Below are 25,349 nucleotides of genomic sequence, written 5' to 3' on the forward strand. Positions count from 1 at the left end.
AACGGGGACCTTAATGCACGCGTGGGTCGTCTTTCTCTTATTCTACGTCGTATTTGCATCGGAGAAGGGTTGACAATCTCATTGTCAGAGAAAGATTTCTCATAATACGTATCGTCCTAAGCAAATAACAAATAACAAATAACAAATAAAAATTATATAAATTCATTGAGAACAAATATTCAAATGCAAAAAATAAAAATAATTAATAAATTTTATTATACCGGATACTCTTGCTCTGGAAAAGGGTTTTCTTCGTATTCCGATAATTTTCTTTTACATTCACTTAATTCATTTTCAACTTTGTCCAACCGCTCTTTAAATTCTTTTTCAGTTTTGGATACCCGCTCGGTCAACAACGCTACCACACGATGTAATTCTTGTACCTCGGTATTTTGATGTGTTGGTGTCTGTGTCTGTGTCTGTGTCTCCTCTACAGTTTCTGGAATTATTGGGGTTTCTTCTTGCTGGATCTCCTGTTCAACTAAAGTTCCAAGACACTCCATTGACACTCCTTCTCTGTATCAGTGGGGAAGAGACCACGTATAGGTCTCTTGTTCTTGGGACAATCATCCTGCATAATCAAACACGACTTTATACACAAGATAACAAAAAATACTTGAAACTTTTCTGGTCAAACAGACGCAAGGACGCAAACAACTCTTTGCGTCTCTATAGTAGCACGTACTCAAAGACGCAAGTACAACCTTGCGACCACGCTTACCAAAGACGCAAGGACGCAGGAAGGGTCTTGCGTCCTTGCCATTTCCTCTCTGTTTCAACAGTCATTTACCAGTCAATGGTAATTCCAAATATTAAAGCCCACTGACCTGAATATCTAAGAGTTTAATGTAATCCGAGATTCCAAAAGTCTCCGCTGTTGTACGCTTCCAAAAAAGAGCCCTCGGTACTCCATTCTTGTCCGTTTTTGTAGCAAAGGATTTAATGGTACGACGGTAAGCCTCGAGGATCCAAATCTACAAATCATTTTTGTTTAAACAATATCAATATATATATTATCTTTAAATAATAAAACTATTTGAAATCAAACATGTCGTTACCTTAAATGCCCACATAAATCCCGCCAAAGTGTACGCCTTGCCGCTCTCTAATTGGCTTTCCCGAACAACAAACCCTTCACTAACCGCTTCGTAAGTCGGTTCCCATATACGAGACCCCCATGGGTACTTATTAACACTTGAAAAATCTTCAACTAAATATAAGAATTTCTTGTTCACCACATGGGCAGATTGTTTACCCATAAAAGCTCTCTCTACAACTAATATGATTGCTAGTCGAACCACATCATCGTCCGAAACACCAACTCGACTACTTTTTAGAAGCTTCTTTTCAATATCACCAATCAAAATGTTTGTGCTCTCTTTAATGGGCGGAAATAAACGTTGTCTAATTAGAGCCGTCTCTTTTTCATAATTTTTAGGGATGTAATGTGCCATATCCGTACGGGTACCAAACAAAAACCCCGTTACTAGACAAAATTCACGGCGACCAAATCTAATAGAAAAATTAGGCTTAAATCTAAACCATATGTCATCTTGCTCCTCGGGGTACTTATCATCATCAATACCTTCCGGCCGTTCAGTTTTACGTTGGAGCATTGCATGTACAAGTCCGGGATCGTTTCCCATGTATTCAAGATCTAACCATACACCAAAACACTTTTGTTTAAATATTTTTATTTGATTTTCGGTCATTACTTTCTTCACATCACCTATAATACTTATTTTATTCTTCATCGTCAGTTTACCTTCAACCCATCCCTGTAAAATTAGCAATAAGAACATCAGCATATGATACGCAAATACGCAAAATTGGTCTTGCGTCCTTTACTACCGGTACGCAAGGTCGCAAGTATGGTCTTGCGACTTGATTGTGTCCGAAACGCAAGGACGCAAAACGACCATTTTGCCTGGACAGTCAAATTAATTTGACCAGCAACAAATTGTTGTTTCACCAAAACACTATACAAAACAAGACATAATATACCCCATTATTAAAAAAAAGCAAGAATTATCTTTTAATAATGATGATTATCACAGAGACATTTCATCGAACAGTTGGTGTGCACATTTTCAGATTTATATATGAACATATGAAATTGATATACACCTCCCAAATAACTAACATATATAGTGAAGGAATAACTAACCTGCGGATTTGCCATTGTTATTAGGTTGATATCTTGATTTATTTCGTAGTTAAAATGGAGCAGACGAAGACGATGGTGACGTAGTTGGTGACGTAGACGCTGGTACGTAGTGGTGGTGGTGAATACAATGGATGAACTGGTGGTAGTGCAGGTGGTGATGGTGGGTTCGATCTACTGTTTGAACGAGAGAGAAGATGATGGATCTTTGCGTATTTGCGTTTGGCTAGGTTTTTCGTAATTTGCTTCTCTGCGTCTGTGCGTATTTGCGAAGTGTGTGTGTGTCAAGTGAATGTTATTATTAGGTTTATAACCTAATAATAAAAAACACAAGACGCAAAGACGCAAGCACGCAAGATCTACAAAATTTGCGTCTTGCGTCTCGCAAGGCATGTTTTGCGTCTTTGCGTGTTTTATGATTACTATTTTGTGTTGCTGCTATTTGAGTTTTTTTTATTTATTTAACTACTGTTAATGTATATGTCCATCTATGTTTACAAATATTTATCTAGTGCTTAAGTGTAAGTTGTTATTGACCAAATTACTCCAGTCGTCCTTGAACTTGTACTGAAAATTAAAATGACCAATAAAACAGATAGGCTAAAATTAAAATACCATTTCATTAACCAGTAGTACAAAAGGCCCTACGACCTACTTTATTACATGATCAACCAAGATTAATTAAAATGCAGCAGCATACATAATCTGAGCATTCAACACTTCTCGATCAGAAGGATGCACCAACTCGTCTTCATCAGCAAAGAAGTTGTTCAACAACATGCCATACGGCAATCCACTCCCACCAGCTGCAGCCAATCCTGCCATCCGATTAGCAACCACATATGCCAGATTAATTGGGATTTGTTCGAGCAAACACATCAAAATCAAAACTTCAGTTACAGATAGCTCCACATCAGCATCATCTCGAAACATGACATTCTTCTTGATGACATTCATCATCTGTTGATACTGGTCCTGAATATCTTCCTCCCTGATAATGACAGGACCACTGTTTGGCATGTAAAAACCAGGTTTACATAGTCCCGAAACAAACCCAGAAGCTGAGAATGAATTTCCTGTAGCTGACCTCCTCGGGGCCTTTTTCACATCCTTGCTAAGACTGAAAAACTTGAAATCTCCATCTGGAATATCCAGCATCTCACCAAACTCCTCCAACGTCCAATCGTAGGAATAACCAAACATGTTCACGTGAACACATTTCAGTTTACGTGGATCAAAGACATAGTTAGCATAGAATTCCCTAACAAGTCTGGGATAGTACTCATTAACTTGACGATATAGAAAAGCTCCAGCATCTATTCCCCGCCAGTACGCGGAAAAACCACCTAGAGCAACAACCCTAACCCCAGGAAGAATGGGACGGTCGGCTAATAGTCGTCGTCTTTCAGCAACTTGTTGTGATGACTCTCCTTGTGATGGTCGGTGTGAAGCTCTAGCTCTTCTGTCCATGGATATTAACTGAGATTAACTGTAAATAACAAACTAATTAAAAATAATCATCATACAAACAAATAATAAATACAATAATTAGTGAAGAAAAATGCTTAAATTAGTACCTTAAAGTACCTTTAATCAATGAATTGCACAAGGATGGAATTTTTATGAGACTGTGAAAGACAAGTTCCAGGGTCATACTATAAATAGGGTAAAATCTTATCCGACAAAAATCTAAGAAATCTTAATAAATCTTATCTGAAAATTCAACATCTGATCGGATAAGGTCGCAAGCTCGCAAGACGCAAACTTGCGCCTTGCGAGGGCAACTCGCAAGCCTCCTTGCGTCTTGCGAGGGCAATCTGGCAAAAAAAAATTTTTTGAGCTCCAGCGCAAGAAACTACATGGGAATGAGCATTTTGGCTATAATCCCTATTTTTTATAAATATATAAAATAGAATATAGGTACATAAGAATACTCCCTCAAGTGTCTAGTATTCTATTTTTGGGTTGTTCCAAATTAAGTGTCCACTATCAAATATGGAAAGTTGATTTAGTCAAGTTTACCATATTGTCCCTAATCAATTAATTAAATTACAAAAGTGAAAGGGTAACTAATTAAATAAATGAGAGTAAAATAGTAAAGTAAAGAAAAAGTATAAAAAAAATACATCTGTCTTGTTAGTTTTTCTTAATTTGTGCAATTTTTGTAATTTTTGTCTAAAGACACTTAATCTGAGACGAAGGAGTATAAGATTGTTAATTCTTAGGCCCTAATTCTTAAATCTTGAAACCCAGAGTTCCAGACGGATCCTGCTCTTCTTTGGGCCTACTGGTGGAGGTCCAAAATAGCTAGTAAATCCATGGTCCAGTCCAAGCCGTAGTCTCTGGTGTGACATACATACATGAAGTAGTGTTGCTTTTATTGTTTTAATTTATTCAGTATTTCAATATTCAAATTCAATGTGTTGGTTCGCATGAAACAAAAAGGTTGCCTATAAAACCGATTAAGGGTTTGTTTACTTTTATTTTAAATAAGTGTTGTTTATATATGGCGCTATTTTCAATCTCTCTTAGATTATTAGATACATATTATTTTTTAGATTAAGTAATAAAAAATAACAATTTTAATTACTAATATAAGAGCAGTTAAAAAAGGAATCATTAATTGGAAAATAAACAGACCATAAACTGTAGTTTCTTCAGCTATTATAATTAATATATATATATATATATATATATATATATATATATATATATATATATATATATATATATATATATATATATATATATATATATATATATATATATATCCGTGTGTGTGTTTAACGTTATATCTTAAATGATGACAAAACTTTAAAAATGGTCCATGTGGTTTGTCGAAAACATCAAGTTTCGTCGTTGAACTTTTTTAAATTATGGATAGTTCTAGATTTAACAGAAATAATTAACGTCCATTAGTGAGATGTAGTATTCTTGATTGAAGTGCAAATCACATGACTATCCATAATTAAAAAAGCTTAAGAACAAAACTTAACGTTTTCAACAAACAACATGGACTACATTTGAAGTTTTGTCTTGGTAACAATCATACACAAACCTATATAATATATAATATAGGTATAATATATATATATATATATATATATATATATATATATATATATATATATATATATATATATATATATATCATAGCTTATCAAAACACTCCTCACAAGAGTTCTCTAAAGCCTCACAAACAGTGATGGTCAATGAAATGGTCAAAACAGTTATGAAATAACCCGTTAATCACTTATATATGTGTAAAGATGACAGTCCTTCCCACATAACTTAAATCGAAAACTTCATTCATTTATTTGTTTATTAACAAAACAACACTGAAAACTTCATTTATGCTCTGTATTCCTAATCAGATAAGATTAACTGTTAGTATTATGTTATACTCCTTCCGTCTCAAATAGATTGTCCCCAGACAAAAAATACATAGTTTAAGAAAAAGTATCTGACATATGTACTTTTTGTTAACTTTCTAGTCTTACCTTTTACTTTTTACATATCCTTTTGTCTTTACATATATAAAGTAGGGTCACAAATGAACTTTGTCACATTATTCTTTTTCATTTATAGAAGTGAAAAATTAATTTGAGACATTTTAAAAAAAAATGATGAATAATAGATATTAGACGGAGGGAGTAGCAACTAGTAAAATAGTAATAAGTTTAACCCCATTTTAAAAAGGAAAGTATCATTTTTGAGCTTCATTAATGTTGAGTGGAGGTAGTAGCAAAAAGAATATGACTAAATTACAAGTAAAAGATCATAAATTGGCTGACAAGTTGGTAGTACCTAAACCTTTTCCCTCCTCATGATCATCCCTTTTGCCCTACCATCCAATTCATTAATGCATGCATATCAAACAATCCTTCATATATTTAACTTCCTACCAATCATTGTATTATTACAACTCATTCTGCATGCAGTACAACACTACCTTCAAAGCTTGAACTTATGGTCAACAATAAACTGATCATACACCCTGTGACTTTACTACACCCCATTGAACCAGTGAACAACTGAGGCTATTTTGAGTTGAAGGCCAATTTCTTAGTTTATTGAAATTAATTTTTAAAACACTAAATAGTCCAACAATACTATGTTATATAAAATACAAATTACCAAATTGACATATTTGATCTACATTTTTTATTGTTTGAACCAACTCTCAAATTTCTTTATATTTTCATGTCATATTTTCCCCCAATTTGTAGGTAACATGCACATTTGACAAAACACAATAATAATCTTTCAATCACAGAAAAAGAATCTTCCAATCACATGAAGTTGAAATTAACTACAACAGATTCATAATCAAAAAACGATTGTAAACCTCAAAACCAATTCACACAGTATGATTCTCACAAGATAAGTTCAACATATTTGAACTTATCAGTCTCTCACAGTATACAAGAACAAAGATGAACGAAACTCTAATTTGGGTAGAGAGAAAAACAGATTGATAATACTGAAAACATAAAGAATAAATTAAATAAAATAACTTAATATATAAATTAAATTTGCAATCAAGTCCCTCATGTTCCTTTTTCTTCTTTTCAGCAACTACACCAAAGTATCATGTTTTGTACTTCAGCCACAATCTTAACTTTGAAAAAATGACCCCATGGTCCCTGCACATCTTAACCCAGAAATTAGAAAATGTAGAACACATCATAGTTAAATTGTTATAAGATTTAATATCCCCCCTCAATCTAACTATGAAAAAGATTAAACAAAGTTAATCTTTCACATACAAACTATGTTGTGTACCACTTAACCCTTTAGTAAAAATGTCAGAATGATTTTCATTTGAAGTTATAAGAGATGTTTCAATTATACGATTACAAATTTTTTCTCTTATAAAATGTAATTCAACTTCAAAGTGTTTTGTTCTTTCATGAAAAACATGATTTTTTGCAATTTATAAAGCAGACTTGTTATCGCAAAAAACTTTTTTAGGTAAAATAGTATTAACTTTTAAATCTGTTAAAACTTTTAAAATTCAAATAATTTCACAAGTCACAGAAGCAAGAACTCTGTACTCTGCTTCTGCAGATGATCTAGAAACAGTTGATTGTTTCTTGCTTTTCCAAGAAATCAAATTATTTCCCAAAAAAATACAGAATCCAGTAACATATTTTCTAAGCATACTACCTTTTGTATAGCCAGAATCAACAAAAGCAGTGATAACAAAGTCATTATTTCTTGTAGCAGTAATTCCTTTACCAAGACAACCTTTAAGATACCTTAATACCCAGCTTTTAAGTGAGACTTAAGTGGTGCATGCATAAACTAACTCAAATAGCGTACAACGTAAGCAATATCATGTCTTGTAAGAGTTATATAAATTAATTTTCCAACAAACTTTTGATATTCACTTGTATTCTCAAGAGGTGAGTCAGTTGAGTCATGATCATCAAAATTAGAAAACACAACACCCCTTTCTAATGGAGTTATGGCAGGTTTTCATCCTAACAAACCAAATTCAGAAATAACTTCAAGACAATACTTTCTTTGAGACAAAACGAAACAGTTATTGTTATCAAGTAATTCAATACCAAGAATGTATATAAGATGTCCTAAATCTTGGATTCTAAACTTGATTTTGAGAACCAATTTACATTCATCTATAAATTTGGTGTAACTCCCAGTTAAAATGATATCATCAACATAAACAAGCAGATATAAGCAGTAAATTTTAGAAACTTTAACAAATAAAGAATAATCATTAATATTTTGTATAAATCCAAATTCATATAGAGCATAACAAAATTTCTCATTCCATTTTCTGGGAGCTTGTTTTAAACCATACAAATATTTGGTTAATTTACTCACTCTTGTATTAGATTTATCAAAATAACCTTCAGGTAAGGACATATAAACATCTTCAGTCAAATTACCATATAAGAAAGCATTATTAATATCAATTTGACACAAAGACCAGTTCTTTTGATATGCAATAGATATAATTATTCTAACAATAACCATCTTTACAACAGGAGAAAAATTTTCATCAAAATCAATGCCTTCTCTTTGACTATAGCCTTTTGCAACAAGTCTAGCTTTATATCTATCAATATCATCAGTAGACTTATATTTAATTCTATATACTCATTTACTACCAATGGGTTTTCTTCCTAAAGGAAGTTCAATTAACACCCATGTACAGTTCCTACTAAGAGCTTCCATCTCTTCATTCATTGCTTCAACCTAATGTGGGTCTTGAGATGCCTCTATAAATGATTTTGGTTCATGCACTTTGCTTAGGTATGAAATAAAACAGTAATTTTCTGACCCTAACTTAGAATAATTCAAGTATCTGTCTAAACTGTATTTTGTTAACTACAAGTTACTTATTCGGATTCAGAATCCGAAAAAACGGTCATCAGTATTGTAACCAGAATGGACGGGTACATCATTTTCTTCAAATACCAAATAAGGAGATATTCGATTTGAACGTAGATGGAGGGTTTCTTTGATACCGTATCAGGTTTCATCAGCAGGAAGGTTCATAGCGGGATAATTCGGGAAGACATTCGTCTTCTTAATATAACACGTATGTTGAAACGGTACATTTAAAAGTGTTAGTAGATTTGTGATACCTCATTTCTTCACGGAAACATAAGAAGAATTGTAAACAAATTCGGTACAACAAAATTATTGAAGTGTTACGGAGTATTACATTTATGATTGTACACTAAAAAAATATGAATTTTTTTTCTTTGAAATTTTGTGTGAACTATGATGATATAGTGCACCTTTTTTTGGACAACGGTTAGTTAGGAATCATTCAAGGGGACTTAACAACCCACGCGATCATCTCTCGCGGTTGCTATATCCGTCCCCAACTGCGTGCCTAAGAGGAAACCCGCACCAATCCCATACGGGACATAGACGGTACAACCCCCCCCCCCCCCCCCCCAACGCGATGTGAGAAAGGTATCATGAGTAGTACTTCATAGCAGAGATGAAATTGTGTTAATATGTAGCTAACGAGGATCGAACTCCTGACCTCCCCTAAAAAAAGCAAGCCACCAACCGCTGAACCACATCACAACTTCGATATAGTGCACTTTTAACTGTAAAGTAAGCATGTGAAATTTAACAAAAATTTACACATTCACAAGGAGCATTACATTTATGATTGTACACATGCACCAATAAGTATGAATTTTTTTTCCTTAAAATTTTGTGTGAACTATGACGGTATACTAAACTTATAAATGTAAAGTATTTACATATTATTACAAGTGTGAAATTTTACACATTCTTGTAAATGTGTAAAAATATGCTCGAAGAAATGATAAATTTGTTGTACTGAATCTACACGAATTTATTCATATTAAATCAGCCATATATGTAACATGTAATTCATATGAACCTAGTGTTGTAGCTTAAATGTAATTTGATACGGTTAAAAGTCAGGAGTTTGATACGGTTAAAAGTCAGGAGTTTGACTCACGTGAACTACAACATTTCACACAAGTTTATCCCCTGATCTTGAAAGCCACTTGTTGGTGCACTAATCTCAAGTTCTATATTATAACAAGTTCTATTATTTTGTGGTTTACGTTTCAGTCATGTATGAACAATATTGGTTGATATATTACGTTTGATATGTTTAACTAATGCCTAGAAATTTTGGTTAGCAGCACAAACCATCGACCGATGGAAGGGACCATCGGTCGAGGGACAAATACCATCGGCCTAAGGTCAGAGACCTACGACCGATAGTCACCGCAGATATATATAAAAATGGGTGTTGGGTTCCTTTGTTAGGTTAGAACCCTACACCCTATAGCCGACTTATTACACTTCTGCTATCGTCCCAAAACACACCCCAACCGAATACAAACCCCTAGGCATCGATTTCATCAATCCTTAGTTGGTTTTATCGATCCCGTAGCGTACTAGTATTCGTCTCACCGTAGATTAGTGTATTCCACCTCTAATCTTTGTATAACGTTTAATCTAAGATCCAAATAGCGCCTACACCACTACACCACTCAAGATCGCTTTTCGCACATTGCGTTGCGGGGGAGCGAGGAAGGAGTTTTACCGGTCATGCACTAAGATTGATCCGGATTTCCTCCAGAGCAGTAGTTGAGGACGGGTCATGCAACTATATAAGATGATCGTGTTTTGGTTTAGTCCATGAGAGATCCCAAATTGTGGTTGAAACAAAAAAATATATGTTATGTATATGTAAAATGTACATATATGTTATGCACGTATATGTAAGTATATGTAGATTCCCAACGAAAGTCTGTATCTGATATCCAATGCAATTAGTTACCACGTCCATCATAATTAGTTACCTTTAATTTTCGTTTCCAAGATATTCTGATCGATCTGATGAAATTTTGATGTGTCAAATCAAATATTTACAGTTTTAGATACTCAAAAAGATCTCCACTTCCAAATACAATCTACAAATAAACACCTATGATAATAATAATCATAGATCAAGTCCCATATGAATTACTTTAAACAACAAACCCAAAAACATGCATTTAGCTCTTGGTTGAATTTAGTTACAAGAATTTGCAAAAATATAGTTCAAACTATGATCAGTAGAGTCATTCAAGGATCTAAAAAAAATTACATCAAAAACACTTAAGAAAGAAAAAAAAAATTACAAATGAACATTAAACATCTGTTTTGGAACTTTCAAATGATCTCTCGGTACCCATAAAAGTATACAAAAAAACAAAATAAATGTATTTTATAAGTTAAGAACTATGTATACATGGATTGTGTTTTTATGTGTGTTTATAAACAGAAATCTAGGGTTTTACTTTGAAGTTGAAAAGGTCAAAAAAAGGTCAAAGTAAAGACTTACAGAAAAAGTTAAGTGGTTTTGCTTTTGATGATGATCATCATCTACACTACACAAAGATCTCTGCTTTTGGGAATGAATCATCACACCAGTACTGCAAAAAACATAATGCTTTCAACTCTATCCAATAAATCAAAACAAAAAAACATAGAAATACACAAACATATATACGAGTAGTATACATGTAACAAGGATTAATTAATTTACAGTAATAATAAAGATGATATAATTCTTTCAACACAAGAACTTGTATATTTGTATTAAGATTCAAGAGGGTTTTACAAAGAGATACCAACAGAGCTCCATTGACAGTATGCCCACCTCCACACACTATTTCACACATTAAAAAACACACATTTTTCATGATTTTATTTAACTTTTTTTACAAATAAAACCGCAATTTAAAAACACAAAATTCTTATTTATCTTTTTCTTTTGATATAGTGGGATTTGATCAATAAATATGGAGGTGGACAGAATGCCAAAGAAATCTGTAGAAAACTCTTTATTAAACCGCCATGAAATAAAGAAAGGTTTGTATTTGTATTGTATGAAACCCTAATGCCAAAAAAGCACACTAGAACAATAACTAATGTGTACACATATATATTTGTGAGAAGAATTGAATGGGAGCGGATGGTGTTATTTATTCAAGGTGGTGATGATGATGAGAGAGGACAACACAGTGAAAAATAATTAAGAGGGGTGGATGGTAATCTTGATAAGAGTGTTGTGTTTTTAACTATCATAAGATATGATGACTTGTACAAAATGCAATGGAAATTGGACGTGTAGCTAGATTTAAGAATTTAGGCATTGGAAAAGGGAGTTGGCCATAATTATTCAACCACAAGCTCTCAATGTGTCAAGATTATGATGATGGGAAAAACGAACAAATAAATCATGGGTCTTTTCTTGTTTGCATAAAAAAAAGATCAATCACTCTAAAAGATTCTATCTACCACATATGTAGGGTGTGCGAAAGTTACATGAATCCCATCTGAAAAAATGTGTGAAAAGAGCCTGAATTTAGGGTCACGTACTGTATACCAAGGATAGAAAACGTTACAAAACGTTTTGTATAAATAAATTAATTCTGTAATATGCCTTTTTTAGAAAATAAGTTTCTAAATGAAGAGTGAAAGTGTTGAGGTCAAAGTTCCTGATCTTGTTTCACGCTATAAGGCACGCCGCGCCTTCTTTTTTTTTTTTTTTTGTTTGCGTTGCGTGAGTTGTTCAGAGCTAAAGGATTGTCTTGTAATTTAAATGAAATAAGATGAAGGACCTAATAGCAATTTTGCATGAACGGCTTTTAGCGCTAAAGAGCATATCTATTCTCACACTTATCACTTTCTTCATCAACTTACTCACACTAGTGAGAGAGAGGGTGATTTCTAGAGTGATAAAGCGTTGTTCTTGTGAAGAGGAAGAGGAAGTGATTTGCACCAAATTGAAGCCCTAAACTAAGGGTGCGTTTGTTTGTCTCTTAATGGAATGGTTCAGTGTTGAATGCTGAACCATTCAGCATTCAGTGGGTTTGTTTCTGACCTCTGAATGACATATGATGTTGAATGGTTCAGAATTCAGTTTTGAACCATTCAGAGATGAAACACTTTCTTAACCATTAAGAGCCTAAATTTTCTGTAGTTTTCTCCTCAAATCCTATCCTGAACACTTAACTAACAAGTATATTGAATATTTTATTCATGTTACACTTTAATGAGGTAATTTTACTCAGCTTATATCCTTCATTTTAAATGATTATCAAACAACTTATTTTCATTCAGAACAAACTTTATTCAGAGGCTTTGAATCATTCAAGTTCTGAACCATTCAGCGCTAAATCATTCAGTTTTATTAAACGCACCCTAAGTGTAGCTGCTCCCTAGCCTTGTTCTACACTTGTGGTAAGCCCTAAATCCGAATTTATGTTGTCTAATTTCGAGTTGGGGTTAGGGTTTATGTTTGTGTTGAGTTAAAGACTCAATTACTTGTGAAATTTGGGTTCTTGATGTGTGAATTGGATGTGTAGACCCTAAATTGGAACCTAGGATTTTAAATGATGAATTTGTAAGATTGAAAAACTTGTAAGTGCTAGTGTGATCTCTAGAACATGTGGAATAATGATTTTTGTGTTGTGTCATGTTGTTGTAAATTAGAAATTTGTGATTTGGCTTAAATGGGTCAAATGGGTTTTGGGAGTTTTGGATTTAGAAGTACTTCAAGTATTAGATTTGTGCTAATGGGTAAGGTTGAAGCTTAACCACTAGCTATTAATGATTTTAGTCACTATGGTCATGGGTTTTGACCTAGCCTTGATGTTAAAGTGCAAATGGGTTGAGATTGCACTAGAATATTTTGGGTGGTAGAAGCTATAGTTGATTATAGCTTGTTGTATGAAATTTTGTTAGGTGAATTGCGTTCGGATTGATTCTAAAGCTCAAGCTTTGTTGTCTTTAGCTCATCAAGGTTAACCGAGGTGAGTGGGATAATTATATGTATGTGTATATAATTTGCTTATTTGTACGTGGGATGTGGTTTAGTGATTTCTGGGCGTGAGATTTCACTAGAGCGTTATCCATGTACGGGATTAGCTCAAGTTTGTGTGTTCGATACCACATCATATGTTATGGTGAATATCGTGCGTTCGTATCACCATAACATGTGCATCACGGGTGGGTGTAGCCAATTTCGTTGGTCACTTTAGTTCGTGTATTCGACACCACCATTGGGGTTAGTGTTACATCATGTGTCCGTGTACACTAATGGTCATTGCGGGTACCGATGGTCGTTGCGAGTACCATTCCCATATTTGTGTGAATATGGATCCATATTGGTATGTGTTGTTAATGCTAATCATATTATGTGTTGTTTATTTAGCTTGATGTATTGTGACGACTTGTTAATTGAGATGCTAGTCATGTATGCTTAGTATGTGTAAGTATGTGCAAGTAAGTGGGTTATATATGTATGCATGTAATTGTTGCACTCACTAAGCACGTTGCTTACCCCTCATTGTTTATATCTTTTTATAGATTTTATCACCGCGAAGGACAAGGGTAAGGCATTGGAGAAGCTTGTCGTAGGGCCGTGCTTTTGGTAGTGGTCCTGAAAGTCATGCTCGTTTTGGTCAAACAATGTATATTTTGGCTTATCTTATACACTTAACGAATTTATGGGTCATGTGTTACCCGATGTTGTAAACTTGTAGATTAATATATTTTGGGTTGAATGTGATCATATAACAGGCGTTGGAAATTGATTAGGTTAATTGGTTGCTTAATGTTGAGGTTGAACTTGTTTTAAAAAAAAATTGTAGCTCGAGCTTCTTAGTTACTGCGCGTCGGGCAAATATGTGGGCGCCGCGCAGTATAACGTGAAGGTAATAACAGTAGTTGATCTAGCTTCTGGAATTCTGACCAAGTGTCGTGCGTGTCACGCGTATTACGTACGTGCCACGCGCTAAGGCATGTTTTGAATCTCGAAGTTAAATTAAGTTTCTGAATATCTAGTGCAGGTGTGTCGCGCGTCGCACAACTTTTTGGCGTGTCGCGCCGTATGCTTGGGACATGTGACTGACTTATATAAAAAAAGTGTTAATTTTTCGAAAATGGTTTCGGGTTGTTTCAAGTGGTATCAGAGCATGGCCTAAGGGATCTAGGTGACCATTAAGATGGGTGCCTAGACTTAGGCTAAATTGTATGTAGTAGTATGACTTGTCGGGTTACGGGACGAATCGGATGTTGTTAGTACTTTAGTGCACATGTTTATTTGCTACACTTATGCTTATATTTCGTGACATGTTTATGCGTGTTTATGTTTTATCGAGCGAGATAGTCGTGGTAATAATGAGGTTGATACGGGATGCAAGGGTATTAGTGCTTGTCCACCATTAATATGGTCGCACGTTGTGTCAAGCGAACGAGGTACAACGAGTGTCAAGCAAGATGGGGAATCATGGGGTGCGTCTTATTTACTTCAATTATGTACTTAACCTTGTGAAATCTTCAGCATAAAGGTTGGAAGTGGACAAAGTCAAAGGACTCCTAGTCCCGACGAGGAACTGACTAGTAAAATCGAGTCTGCATTGGAAAACTGCTTCGAAGTTTTCACCAACAAGGTCAAGGAAGCTTTTATTGAAGCAATTAATGATGAGATTGCGAAGTTTGTTAAGGAACAAATCTCAGAGGTATTTAAAGCCGAATTCAAGACAAGGTTTCCCAAACCTCATGCCAAAGGTGGTGAAGAAGAGGGTTCTCATTATCACGGGGGTCCAAGACAATACTAACAAAAAGGAGTTTAGTTACATAAACTTCTTGTTAACTAAACCTCTTACTTATGAGGGGGACCCAGACCCGGTAAAGAGTACAAGGTGGGTGTCGAACATCGAGGGGTCTTTCCGAACTATCGAATGCCCTCCCGATAAAAAGACAGGGCTCGCTACAAGTTTATTGAGGAGAGCCGCTAAGACTTGGTTGGAGGATAAAATTGATATGTATGGTGAAGAGCAAACCTTTGGGTTGTCTATGGCGGATTTCAAAAAGGAATTTTTCAAAGAAATCCAAACTCAAGCCGACCTTACAAAGTTACAAAATGAGCTACAAAATTTGCAACAAGGGTCTATGGACTTGAATACTCTCAAGGCTACTTTCTTGGCAAAGGCACGATTTTGCCCGGAATACGCCGGTAATGACCGATTATTGATGAAAGTTTCCATAGAGCTTTGAATGAGAATTTACGCGAGAAAATTAGTCTCGACCATGTGGATTCTTTCGCTAGACTATTTGATATGGCCAAAGGTTTTGAGTCACATGCACCAAAGAAAGTGGATCAAAATTTGGGTAAAAGGAAGTTTGAGGCCACTAATGTTTCAAGCAAGAAGGCTAAAAGTGCAACAGAGAGTGTCGGTAGCGTTAAGAAGGGTGGTTCGGGTGAGAGTGGTCCTCGATACTTTAACTGTGGGCAAAGAGGCCATTTGTCTAGTGCACGTGATAATTTCCAAAACGAGGGGCACCGAAAATCAATGTCTCATGAGTTATCGGTAGAAGAAAGAAAGAAAGAGCATGCGAAAAAATTAGAAAGGGCGGCAGGTGGCGCGAGAAGTCGTGACTATTTGATGTCCAACGAGGAGGCAAGGAGATCCAATGAAGTTGTTTCAGGTACTTTTGTGGTTAACTCTAACCCTGCGGAATTGCTTTTTGATCGTGGTGCTAATTTATCTTTTGTTTCTCCACAGTTCGTGAATAAACATGATAGAACACTAGTTAAGTTGAGAAATCCGGTAGCGGTCAAAATAACGGATGGAAAAACTGTACTAGGGTTTGATGTGTGCAAAAATTGTGATATTGTGTTCGGTAATGAAAACTTTAAGATTGACCTTATACCAATGACATTGGATGAATTCGATGTTTTTGTTGGCATGGATTAGCTTGATCGTTATAGAGCTGACATTGCATGCCATGAAAAGTTTGTGCGGGTGAAGGCCCCATGTGGGGGAGAATTAATCATCCTTGGTAAAAAAAAAAGTAGAAGACTTGTGCCCCTATGTACTTATGCACGGGCACGTCGGTTCCTTTGTAGTTGAGGTATGGCTTTCTAGCACGTGTAGTTGATACTTGAGAAGAGCCTCCGTCCATTCGAAGTATCCCTATGGTAAATGAATTTGAAGATGTGTTTTCGGATGAGTTACCGGGTGTTCGGCCAGAAAGGCAAGATGAATTTCGCATTGAGTTGGTTCTGGGGGCTACCCTCATTGCTAAAAATGCCTTATCGTTTAGAAAAAATAGAGATGCAAGAGTTATTGAATCAAACTCAAGAGTTGTTAGAGAATGAATTTATCCAACCGAGTACTTCACCTTGGGGTGCTCTGGTTTGTTCGTGAAGAAGAATGACGGTAGTATGAGCATGTGCATTGATTACCGTGAGTTGAATAAGGTGACCATCAAAAATCGTTATCTGTTGCCTCGTATTGATGACTTGTTTGATCAATTACAAGGAGCGTGTTGTTTTTCTAAGATTAATTTGTGATCCGTCTACCATCAAGTGTGGATCCGAGATGAATACATTAAGAAACACGGCATTTCGAACTTGATACGGGCATTACAAGTTTGTGGTGATTCCCTTTGGTCTTACAAATGCGCCCGCGGTGGTCATGGACTTTATGAATCGGGCGTGTCAACCCATGTTGTACAAATAGGTAATTGTGTTCATTGACTACACACTCGTTTATTCTAAGAGTGTAAAGGAACATGAACATCATTTACGTGAAGTATTGAGAATGTTTATGAAGAAAAAGTTGTATGCCAAGTTCTCTAAATGCGAATTTTGGCTAAATGAAGTGCAATTCCTTTCCCATATTTTTAATAAAGAAGGGATTTAAGTGGATCCAGTGAAAATTGAAGCAATAGAGATTTGGGAACAACTGACTACGCCTACGAAAGTCCAGAGTTTTCTCGGATTGGCCGGGTATTATCGTCGGTTTATTTAAGATTTTTCCAAAATTGCTTCTCCTTTGACGAAGTTGACGAGGAAAAACGTTAGATTTATTTGGGGTAACGAGCAAGAGGTTGCTTTTCAATTCTTAAAAGTCAGGCTTCGGTGTTAGTGCTACCGGAGGGTGTTGGTGATATGACGGTGTATTGTGACGCCTCTATTAATTGGATTGGATGTGTTCTTATGCAAAGAGGTAAAGTCATTGCTTATGCCTTGAGACAATTAAAGGAGCACGGGAAGAACTACCTGACTCTTGATCTCGAGTTGGCGGCGGTGGTTCATGCCTTGAAAATTTAGTGTCACTATCTTTATGGTGTTAAAAGCATGATCTATACGAATCACAAGAGTTTGAAATATCTCTTTGATCAATGATAATTGAACAACCGTCAATGTCAGTGGATTAATTTGTTGAAGGACTATGATTGTGAGATACTTTACCATCTGGGTAAAGCAAATGTTGTTGCGGACACGTTGAGTCGAAAGAATTGATATCTGGCGATACGAGTGGAATCATTACGCATGGCGATCACTAACGATTTCCTCGTGAAGCTTGGTGAGATTCAAATTGAAGCATTTGTTAATAATAAATTTGAAGAGCTAATTCAATGGCAGATGGAGTCTATTTTATTAGGCCCACATGGGTTGTTGTCCTTTCAAGGAAGGGTGTGGGTACCGAAATTGGGTGGATACCGACAAGTGCTTCTTGACGAAGCACATAAATCAAAGTATTCTATCCCTCCAGGGGCGAAAAAGATGTATCTTGTCTTGAAGGGAATATTGGTGGCCCGGTATGAAGCGCGATACCGTTAAGTATGTCGAGCAATGTGTTACGTGTTTTCAAGTGAAGGTTGAGCACCAAAAGCCTTATGGTATGTCGCAACCATTAGAATTTCTCAAGTGGAAATGGGAGCATCATATCATTGATTTTATCACGAAATTGTCAAAGACGACGAGAACCCAATACGACACTATTTTGGTGATCGTTGATATACTGACGAAAAGCGCGTTGTTTCTTCCTATTTGAGAGACAATTTTGTCAATAATGTTGGCAAGATTGTTTATTAAGGAGGTGATATCAAGACATGTGGTTCCGGTGTCGATTGTTTCGAATCGGGACACACGATTTACTTATCGACTTTGGGGCAAGTTTCATGAGGAGATGCGTACTCAGTTCAATTTGAGCACCGCATATCATCCTCAAACGGACGGTCAAAGTGAGCGGTCCATTCAAACTTTTGAGGACATGCTTCGGGCATGCGTTATCGATTTCGGTGGTAGTTAGGATGAACATTTACCTTTGATGAAATTTTCCTACAATAATAGTTTCCATACGAGTATTGAAATGCCACCATATGTGATGCTCTATGGGAGAAAGTGCCGAACCCCGATTTGTTGGGGTGAGGTAGGTTAACAAGAGATTGGAGGTACCGATTTGGTTTTGGAGACATACCAAAATATTGAGATGATTTGTACTCGTCTTAAGGCGGCACAAGATAGACAAAAATCTTATGCGGATAAACGAAGGTGACTGATCGAGTTTCAAGAAGGTGATATGGTGATGCTTAAGGTTTCGCCATAGAATGGTGTAATTTGTTTCCGAAAACTGGGAAAACTTGCTCCTCGCTTTATTGGATCGTTTAAAATTTTGGCACGTGTGTTTGTGAAGTTTCCTATCAGTTGGAGTTACCTAAAGAACTTGCGGGGATCCATAACACATTCCATGTTTCCTACCTTCGCTAGTGTCTTTCTAATGACTCGGCGTGGGCTCCGTTTAATGAAATTACTTTAAACAACAAATTGAAGTATGTTGAGGAACCAATAGCTATCCTTTGATGAAAAGATTAAGGAAATGCGTAATAGACAGATTAGGACCTATAAGGTGCAATGGCGGCACCTAAAGGGGTCAAAGTTTACATGGCAACCTGAAGAATTTGTGCTGAAGTATCTTCCTTCGACAGGCGCGGCATGGATCGCGGGGACGCGATCCGGTTCAAGTGAGGGAGATTGTAACAGCTCTTGATCTTGTTTCATGCTACAAGGAGCGTCGCGCCTCTTTATTACGCGTCGCGTGAGTTGACCAAAGCCGAAGGATTGTTTTGTAATTTAAATGAAATAAGAAGAAGGACCTAATAGCAATTTTGCATGAACGCATTTTGAGGCTAAAGAGCAAATCTATTATTGCTGTTATCACTTTCTTAATCAACTTACACACACTAGTGAGAGACGGTGATTTCTTGAGTGAGAAAGGTTTGTTCTTGTGAGGAGGAAGAGGGAGTGATTGCCTAAACTAAGTGTAGCTGCTCCCTAGCCTTGTTCTACACTTGAGGTAAGCCCTAAATCCGAATTTATGTTGTCTAATATCGAGTTGGGGTTAGGGTTTGGGTTGGTGTTGAGTCAAAGACCCAATTTCTTGTGAAATTAGGGTTCTTGATGTGTGAATTGGGTGTGAATATCCTAAATTGGAACCTAGGGTTTTAAATGACAAATTTGTAAGATTGAAAAACTTGTAAGTGCTAGTGTAATCACTATAACTTGTGAAATAATGATTTTTGTGTTGTGCCATGTTGTTATAAATTAGAAATTTGTGATTTGGCTTAAATGGGTCAAATGGATTTTGGGAGTTTTGGATTTAGAAGTACTTGAAGTACTAAATTTCTGCAAATGGGTAAGGTTGAAGCTTAACCACTAGCTATTAATGATTTAAGTGACTATGGTCATGGGTTTTGACCTAGCCTTGGTGTTTAAGTGCAAATGGGATGAGATTGCACTTGAATGTTTTAGGTGGTAGAAGCTATTGTTGATTATAGCTTGTTGTGTGAAATTTTGTTAGGTGAATTGCGTTCACATTGATTGTGAAGCTCAAGCTTTGTTTTCTTTAGCTCATCAAGGTTAATCGAGGTGAGTGAGATAATTATATGTATGTGTATATAATTTGCTTGCTTGTGTGTGGGATGTGCTTTAGTGATTTCTGAGCGTGAGATTTTGTAACACCCGCGTTTTGGGCCTAGTTGAAATGACGATTGTACCCTTGGGTATGACGTAATTAGTGATTTTAATAATTATATGTTTATAATTATTTAGTTGTTTAGTTGAGACCAGTTTGTGACAAGGGTCACATAACAGGTTCGTTTGTTGAATTTGGACTCCGTTAGGGCCTCCTAACAAAGTACGAAAGATATCAGATAACTGATAAATACCCGTGTGCTGTGGGGTATGGGTTTACAACCCATTTATGTGTATGTATCAGTCTAGTGAGTTCATTTTCTCTAGAACTCTCCAAATTGCTCCCGTACCTAACATTTATCACTCTCAAACCCTAATCTAATTCAAGTGTGGAATTGGATCAAGAAGCTTTAAGGATTGAATTGTTACTTCTTAGTGATCATCTATCCAGGTTTGTAAGATTGAATCATTGTTTGATTTCTTAAGTATTGGGTTTTTGTGTTCTTGAATAAAAAGTGAGTTTTGATGCTTGATTCTTCATAAAATGTGTTTGTTATGCTTAATTGATGTTAGATATATGTTATATAGTTGTTATATAATGTTTTTGAAGTGGTTTCATGATCAGATTGAGCAAGAATCATGTTTTGGGGTCAAAAAACGCGAAAACAGCGAGCTGAGGTGTTCATCAGCACCCACACTTTTGACAGGTCACTCATACGAGTGACCACACTTTTGAGGGTCAACCACGTGTGTGAGGACTCACTCGCACGAGTGAGGCCTCAGTCACACGTGTGAGCACATGGTCAGATTTGTGGAAACTTGTTTTGGTCATAACTTTCAAACCGTAACTCCGTTTTTGATAAATTAAGTATCGTTGGAATCGTAATGAAAAATCCTTTCCAATGGTAAACTTTTAAAAAGCTGGATCAAAATTTATTTTGGTCAGAAAAATGGGTTTTAGAGTGTATGCATTGTTTTGCACGCTTTTTAGTGTCGTTATGGGTTGAAATTATGATGTAGACTTATCATATAGTGAATACATGTTGTATGTGTTGATTTAGTGTATGAATTGATGTTTGATGTTGTGATTTTGGGTTGAAACTCGTATAAATAGTTGCTACTACTGTTCTTCATCACTCGCACGAGTGAGCCTTCACTCGTACGGTTGAGGTAGTCAACCGTGTGGTGAACCGTGCGAGTGAGTGGTGATGGGAACTTATGTTTTAATTGTGATGATACGTACGGTTGAGATGTGACTCGTACGAGTCACTGGTCACTCGTGTAGTGAACCGTACGGATCAGGTGAGTCATTGTTGGATGTTTGGCCATAGACCAAACGTACGAGTGAGTTGTCAATCACACGGTTGAGTGTTCTCAAACGTGCGTGTAATGGTGTTACTTGTACGGTTGACAGACCAGTTGTAAAGTGATTAAGTGTTAGTTTTGGTGTTGTTGTATTGTTATCTGGTTGTTTGATTGTTATCAAGACATGATTACTGACTGTGTTATATCTATTCTCAGGTGACAAGGACGAAGAGAAGGCTCAGTAAGATTAGAATTCCGAGTTCCTTCTATTGCTGGTAATCAGGTGAGTGGGATTATCTCCGGGTGTAGTATAGAGTAGCAAGTTGTGCTACTATGTTATACTGTTTTAGTTGCTATGCTTAGTAGATATGTTGTAATAATGATCACTGTAGAGTTGCCATGCTAGTCGTAGGGACAGTTGTTCGTAGTGGTAGTTGCTTAACGGTTGTCTGCACAAGTTATAGTTGCCTGCTGGAACTTATTGTTGTTAGGTTCAGCTCAGAGAGGTCAACCTTGTTGTGGTTGGGTCCAGTTGGCTATTGTTTGTTGAGTATAGTGCTAAATGACGCATCACCTGCATGTGGATTTACTATACTGGGGATTCAGTAGTAAGAACTTTCGGTAGACGCTAGACTGATCAGCTAGTGGTCGTGTGCTCGTACAAGCCGCTGAGTCTCTAGTTGGAGCATAGTTGCTCGTTAATAGTTGCCAGTTGATAGTTGCTAGTTGTTAGTTGTCGGTTGCCTGTTATTGATTGTTGTAGTTGCTGTAGTTGTACAAGTTGGTACTGTATGCTAGATCTGTTATATGATCCCATTCACTTAGCCTTGTGCTAACTTCCCTCACCTCCTCCCTTGCAGGTTTTGGATGTTAGCGGGTTTCGGGATAGAAGTGGTTGTTTGAAGATATGTTTGACAAGACGAACTCTGATGTCTTAACTTTTATAAATATGTAACTAGTCGTTTAATGTAACACCGGTGGTTTGTAATGGAGTAATTAACTAAGGGTATTTATGTAAATTAAGTCTTCCGCTGTGATTTAAAAAAAAATCAGGGTGTTACAACTTGGTATCAGAGCATAGGTTTGGCCGCATGTACATTGTGTTGAATGTCATGTTCCCAAACCTTGTGTTCTGTCAAACATATCTGAGGGGACGGGTTAAGTGAATGTAGGGATTACATGCGTTAGTTGATAGGTACTAACCTGTTTTCCACTAAGCATTTGTGTGAGTTGTTGTGGTAGTGCAAATATGGCAGATAATACAGGAAACGCAACTGGTCCATCAGCCCCCGGAACATTCAGAGCCCCAGATGAAGACGGGTATGTGTCAGAAGAAAATCCGCAAGAACAAATTCTTGATTTGGAAAGTCAGTTAAAGGAAGCGAATGATCGAATAAGAGAATTAGAACAAAGTCAGGTAATATTGAATCCAAGTGGTAATGTACCGAATCAGATGTTTAGTGGGTATCCGGTCAGTCAAATATGTATCAGCAAACTGGAAGTGCTTTCCAACAACAGCAATGGTTACCACCTCAGTATCAGTTTTCTCAACAGTATCAGATGCCACCTCAGTTTAATCAACAGTTTCCAAATCAGATGTGGGGTCCTTATCAGATGTCGACGTTTCAACAACCGAAGAAATGTACCTTCAAACAGTTTCTGAATTGTAATCCACCAGAGTACTCAGGAAGTTCTAACCCAACGGTAACCCTTAACTGGTTAAGAGAGATAGAAAAGGTTTTTTAGGCTTGTCAGTGCGAACCAGAAGTGCAGGTTATTTATGCTAGTCGTATGTTGAAAAATAGGGCAATGGTTTGGTGGGATACGGTTATTTCTAGTATACCGAAAGAGCAAGTGAACATGATTACTTGGGAACAATTTTATAGTAAAGTTTGTGAACAGTATTGTTCGTCCTATGATCTCAATCGAATTAAGACAGAATTTTTGGCAATGAAAATGACTCATCAGATGACGATAGATGAGGTGATTGAGCAGTATATGGATAAATTAAGGTTTGTGCAGCAGTGGGTTCCAGATGAGCAGTCCAGAATTCAGCACTTTGTTAATATAATTTTACCAGAGTACAGAACGATGGTTAGGATGGCGACAACGCTATCGTAAGCGTTTGTTATGGCCAAGATGGTAGAAGATGACATTAAAGCAGAAAGAAATAGAATGGTAGGTTATGTGGTACCACAACAAGATCAGATGATGAGTCATTCGGACACTAGGTCAAAGAAGTCTGTTAAGTTGAAACAGAAAAGTGGGTTAGAACAGATTGGGACAGCATCAAGTCAGAATTCTTGGTGTTATAGTTGTAGATCATCTCATAGTGGTCGTTGTTCAGATTCAACCAAAAGATGTTTGAGATGTGGTATTGTGGGGCACGAGATTCGGATGTGTTCGTTCCAAGAGGATGTATGTTGGAAGTGTCATCAAGTGGATCTTCTGGTTCTCCAGTTGGGCAGAAAAGAAAGAATCCACCTACGGCAACAACAATAGCTTATCAGATGGTTGCAGATGCAGATGTTGAATATGATGTGAATACAGGTATGCTTCAAAATCCTCGTATTGTTTAGTTATATACATGTATAGGATTGTGCGTATATATATGTGTGTTAGTGATAATGCTAAAAACGAACATATATTTTATAGCATTATCCCTCAAGAAAGACAAGCTTTTAGTTGCAATTGTTCTATTTACAAGTGATATTCGTTTAAATAATAAAAGGTGAAGACAAAAGACAGATTCGATGAATTGAAGACGCAAATGACCAAAAAGCTCAAAAGTACTAAGTACAATCAAAGTGGTTCCAATTATTGATAAGAAACGTCTCAAAATTACAAGAGTACAAGATGCGAAATGCAAAGTACAAGATATTAAATTATACGCAAGGACGTTCGAAAATCCGGAACCGGGACCAAAGTCAACGCTCAAAGCTCGACGCAACGGACTAAAAATTATAAGTCAACTATGCACATAAATATAATATAATATTTAAATAATTCTTAAAATTATTTATATATTATATTTAAAACCGTCGGCAGAATGCAAACAAAGACATGTGAGCTGGAATCCCAGGCCATGCGATCGCATGGCCTGCATGAGATAATCTCATGCGATCGCATGAGCCAAAAAGTCAGGCCACATGCTATAAATTTCGCAGTTTTGAGCGATCTTTTACACATCTTTTTCTTTCCATTCTCTCATACGTAAATATATATATATATATATATATATATATATATATATATATATATATATATATATATATATATATATATATATATATATATATATATATATATATATATATATATATTAATTATAATTTTAATTTTAATTTTAATTCTAATAATAAGGGTATGTTAGCGAATGTTGTAAGGGTGTAAGTCGAAATTCTGTCCGTGCAACGCTACGCTATTTTTAATCACTGTAAGTTATGGTTAATGTTATTTTTAAATTAATGTCTCGTAGCTAAGTTATTATTATGCTTATTTAATGCCGAAGTAATCGTGATGTTAGGCTAAATATTAAAATTGGGTAATTGAGTTTTGTACCATAATTGGGGTTTGGATAAAAGAACGACA

General features: G+C 36.0%; 2 protein-coding genes across 2 annotated transcripts; one reads left to right on the forward strand and one right to left on the reverse strand.

The window, feature by feature from the left end:
* Positions 1-2,843: 2,843 nt before the first annotated feature.
* On the reverse strand, positions 2,844-3,765 carry LOC139893792 (uncharacterized). The gene is made up of 2 exons (XM_071876979.1): positions 3,742-3,765; positions 2,844-3,653 (listed from the first exon to the last, which is right to left on the reverse strand). The coding sequence occupies exon 2, from the start codon at positions 3,632-3,634 to the stop codon at positions 2,846-2,848; it is 789 nt and encodes a 262-aa protein (XP_071733080.1). The 5' UTR covers positions 3,635-3,653; positions 3,742-3,765; the 3' UTR covers positions 2,844-2,845.
* Positions 3,766-15,807: 12,042 nt separating this feature from the next.
* On the forward strand, positions 15,808-16,446 carry LOC139890158 (uncharacterized). The gene has a single exon (XM_071873054.1). It carries the CDS (start codon positions 15,808-15,810, stop codon positions 16,444-16,446), a length of 639 nt encoding a protein of 212 aa, XP_071729155.1.
* The last annotated feature ends 8,903 nt before the right edge of the window (positions 16,447-25,349 follow it).

Source organism: Rutidosis leptorrhynchoides, chromosome 2 (genome assembly GCF_046630445.1).
Source record: "Rutidosis leptorrhynchoides isolate AG116_Rl617_1_P2 chromosome 2, CSIRO_AGI_Rlap_v1, whole genome shotgun sequence".
NCBI classification, from domain to species: Eukaryota; Viridiplantae; Streptophyta; class Magnoliopsida; order Asterales; family Asteraceae; genus Rutidosis; species Rutidosis leptorrhynchoides.

Coding starts and splice junctions, on each gene's coding strand:
- LOC139890158 (XM_071873054.1), top strand. CDS start 15,808: ATGGCCAAAGGTTTTGAGTCACATGCACCAAAGAAAGTGGATCAAAAT.
- LOC139893792 (XM_071876979.1), bottom strand. CDS start 3,634: ATGGACAGAAGAGCTAGAGCTTCACACCGACCATCACAAGGAGAGTCA.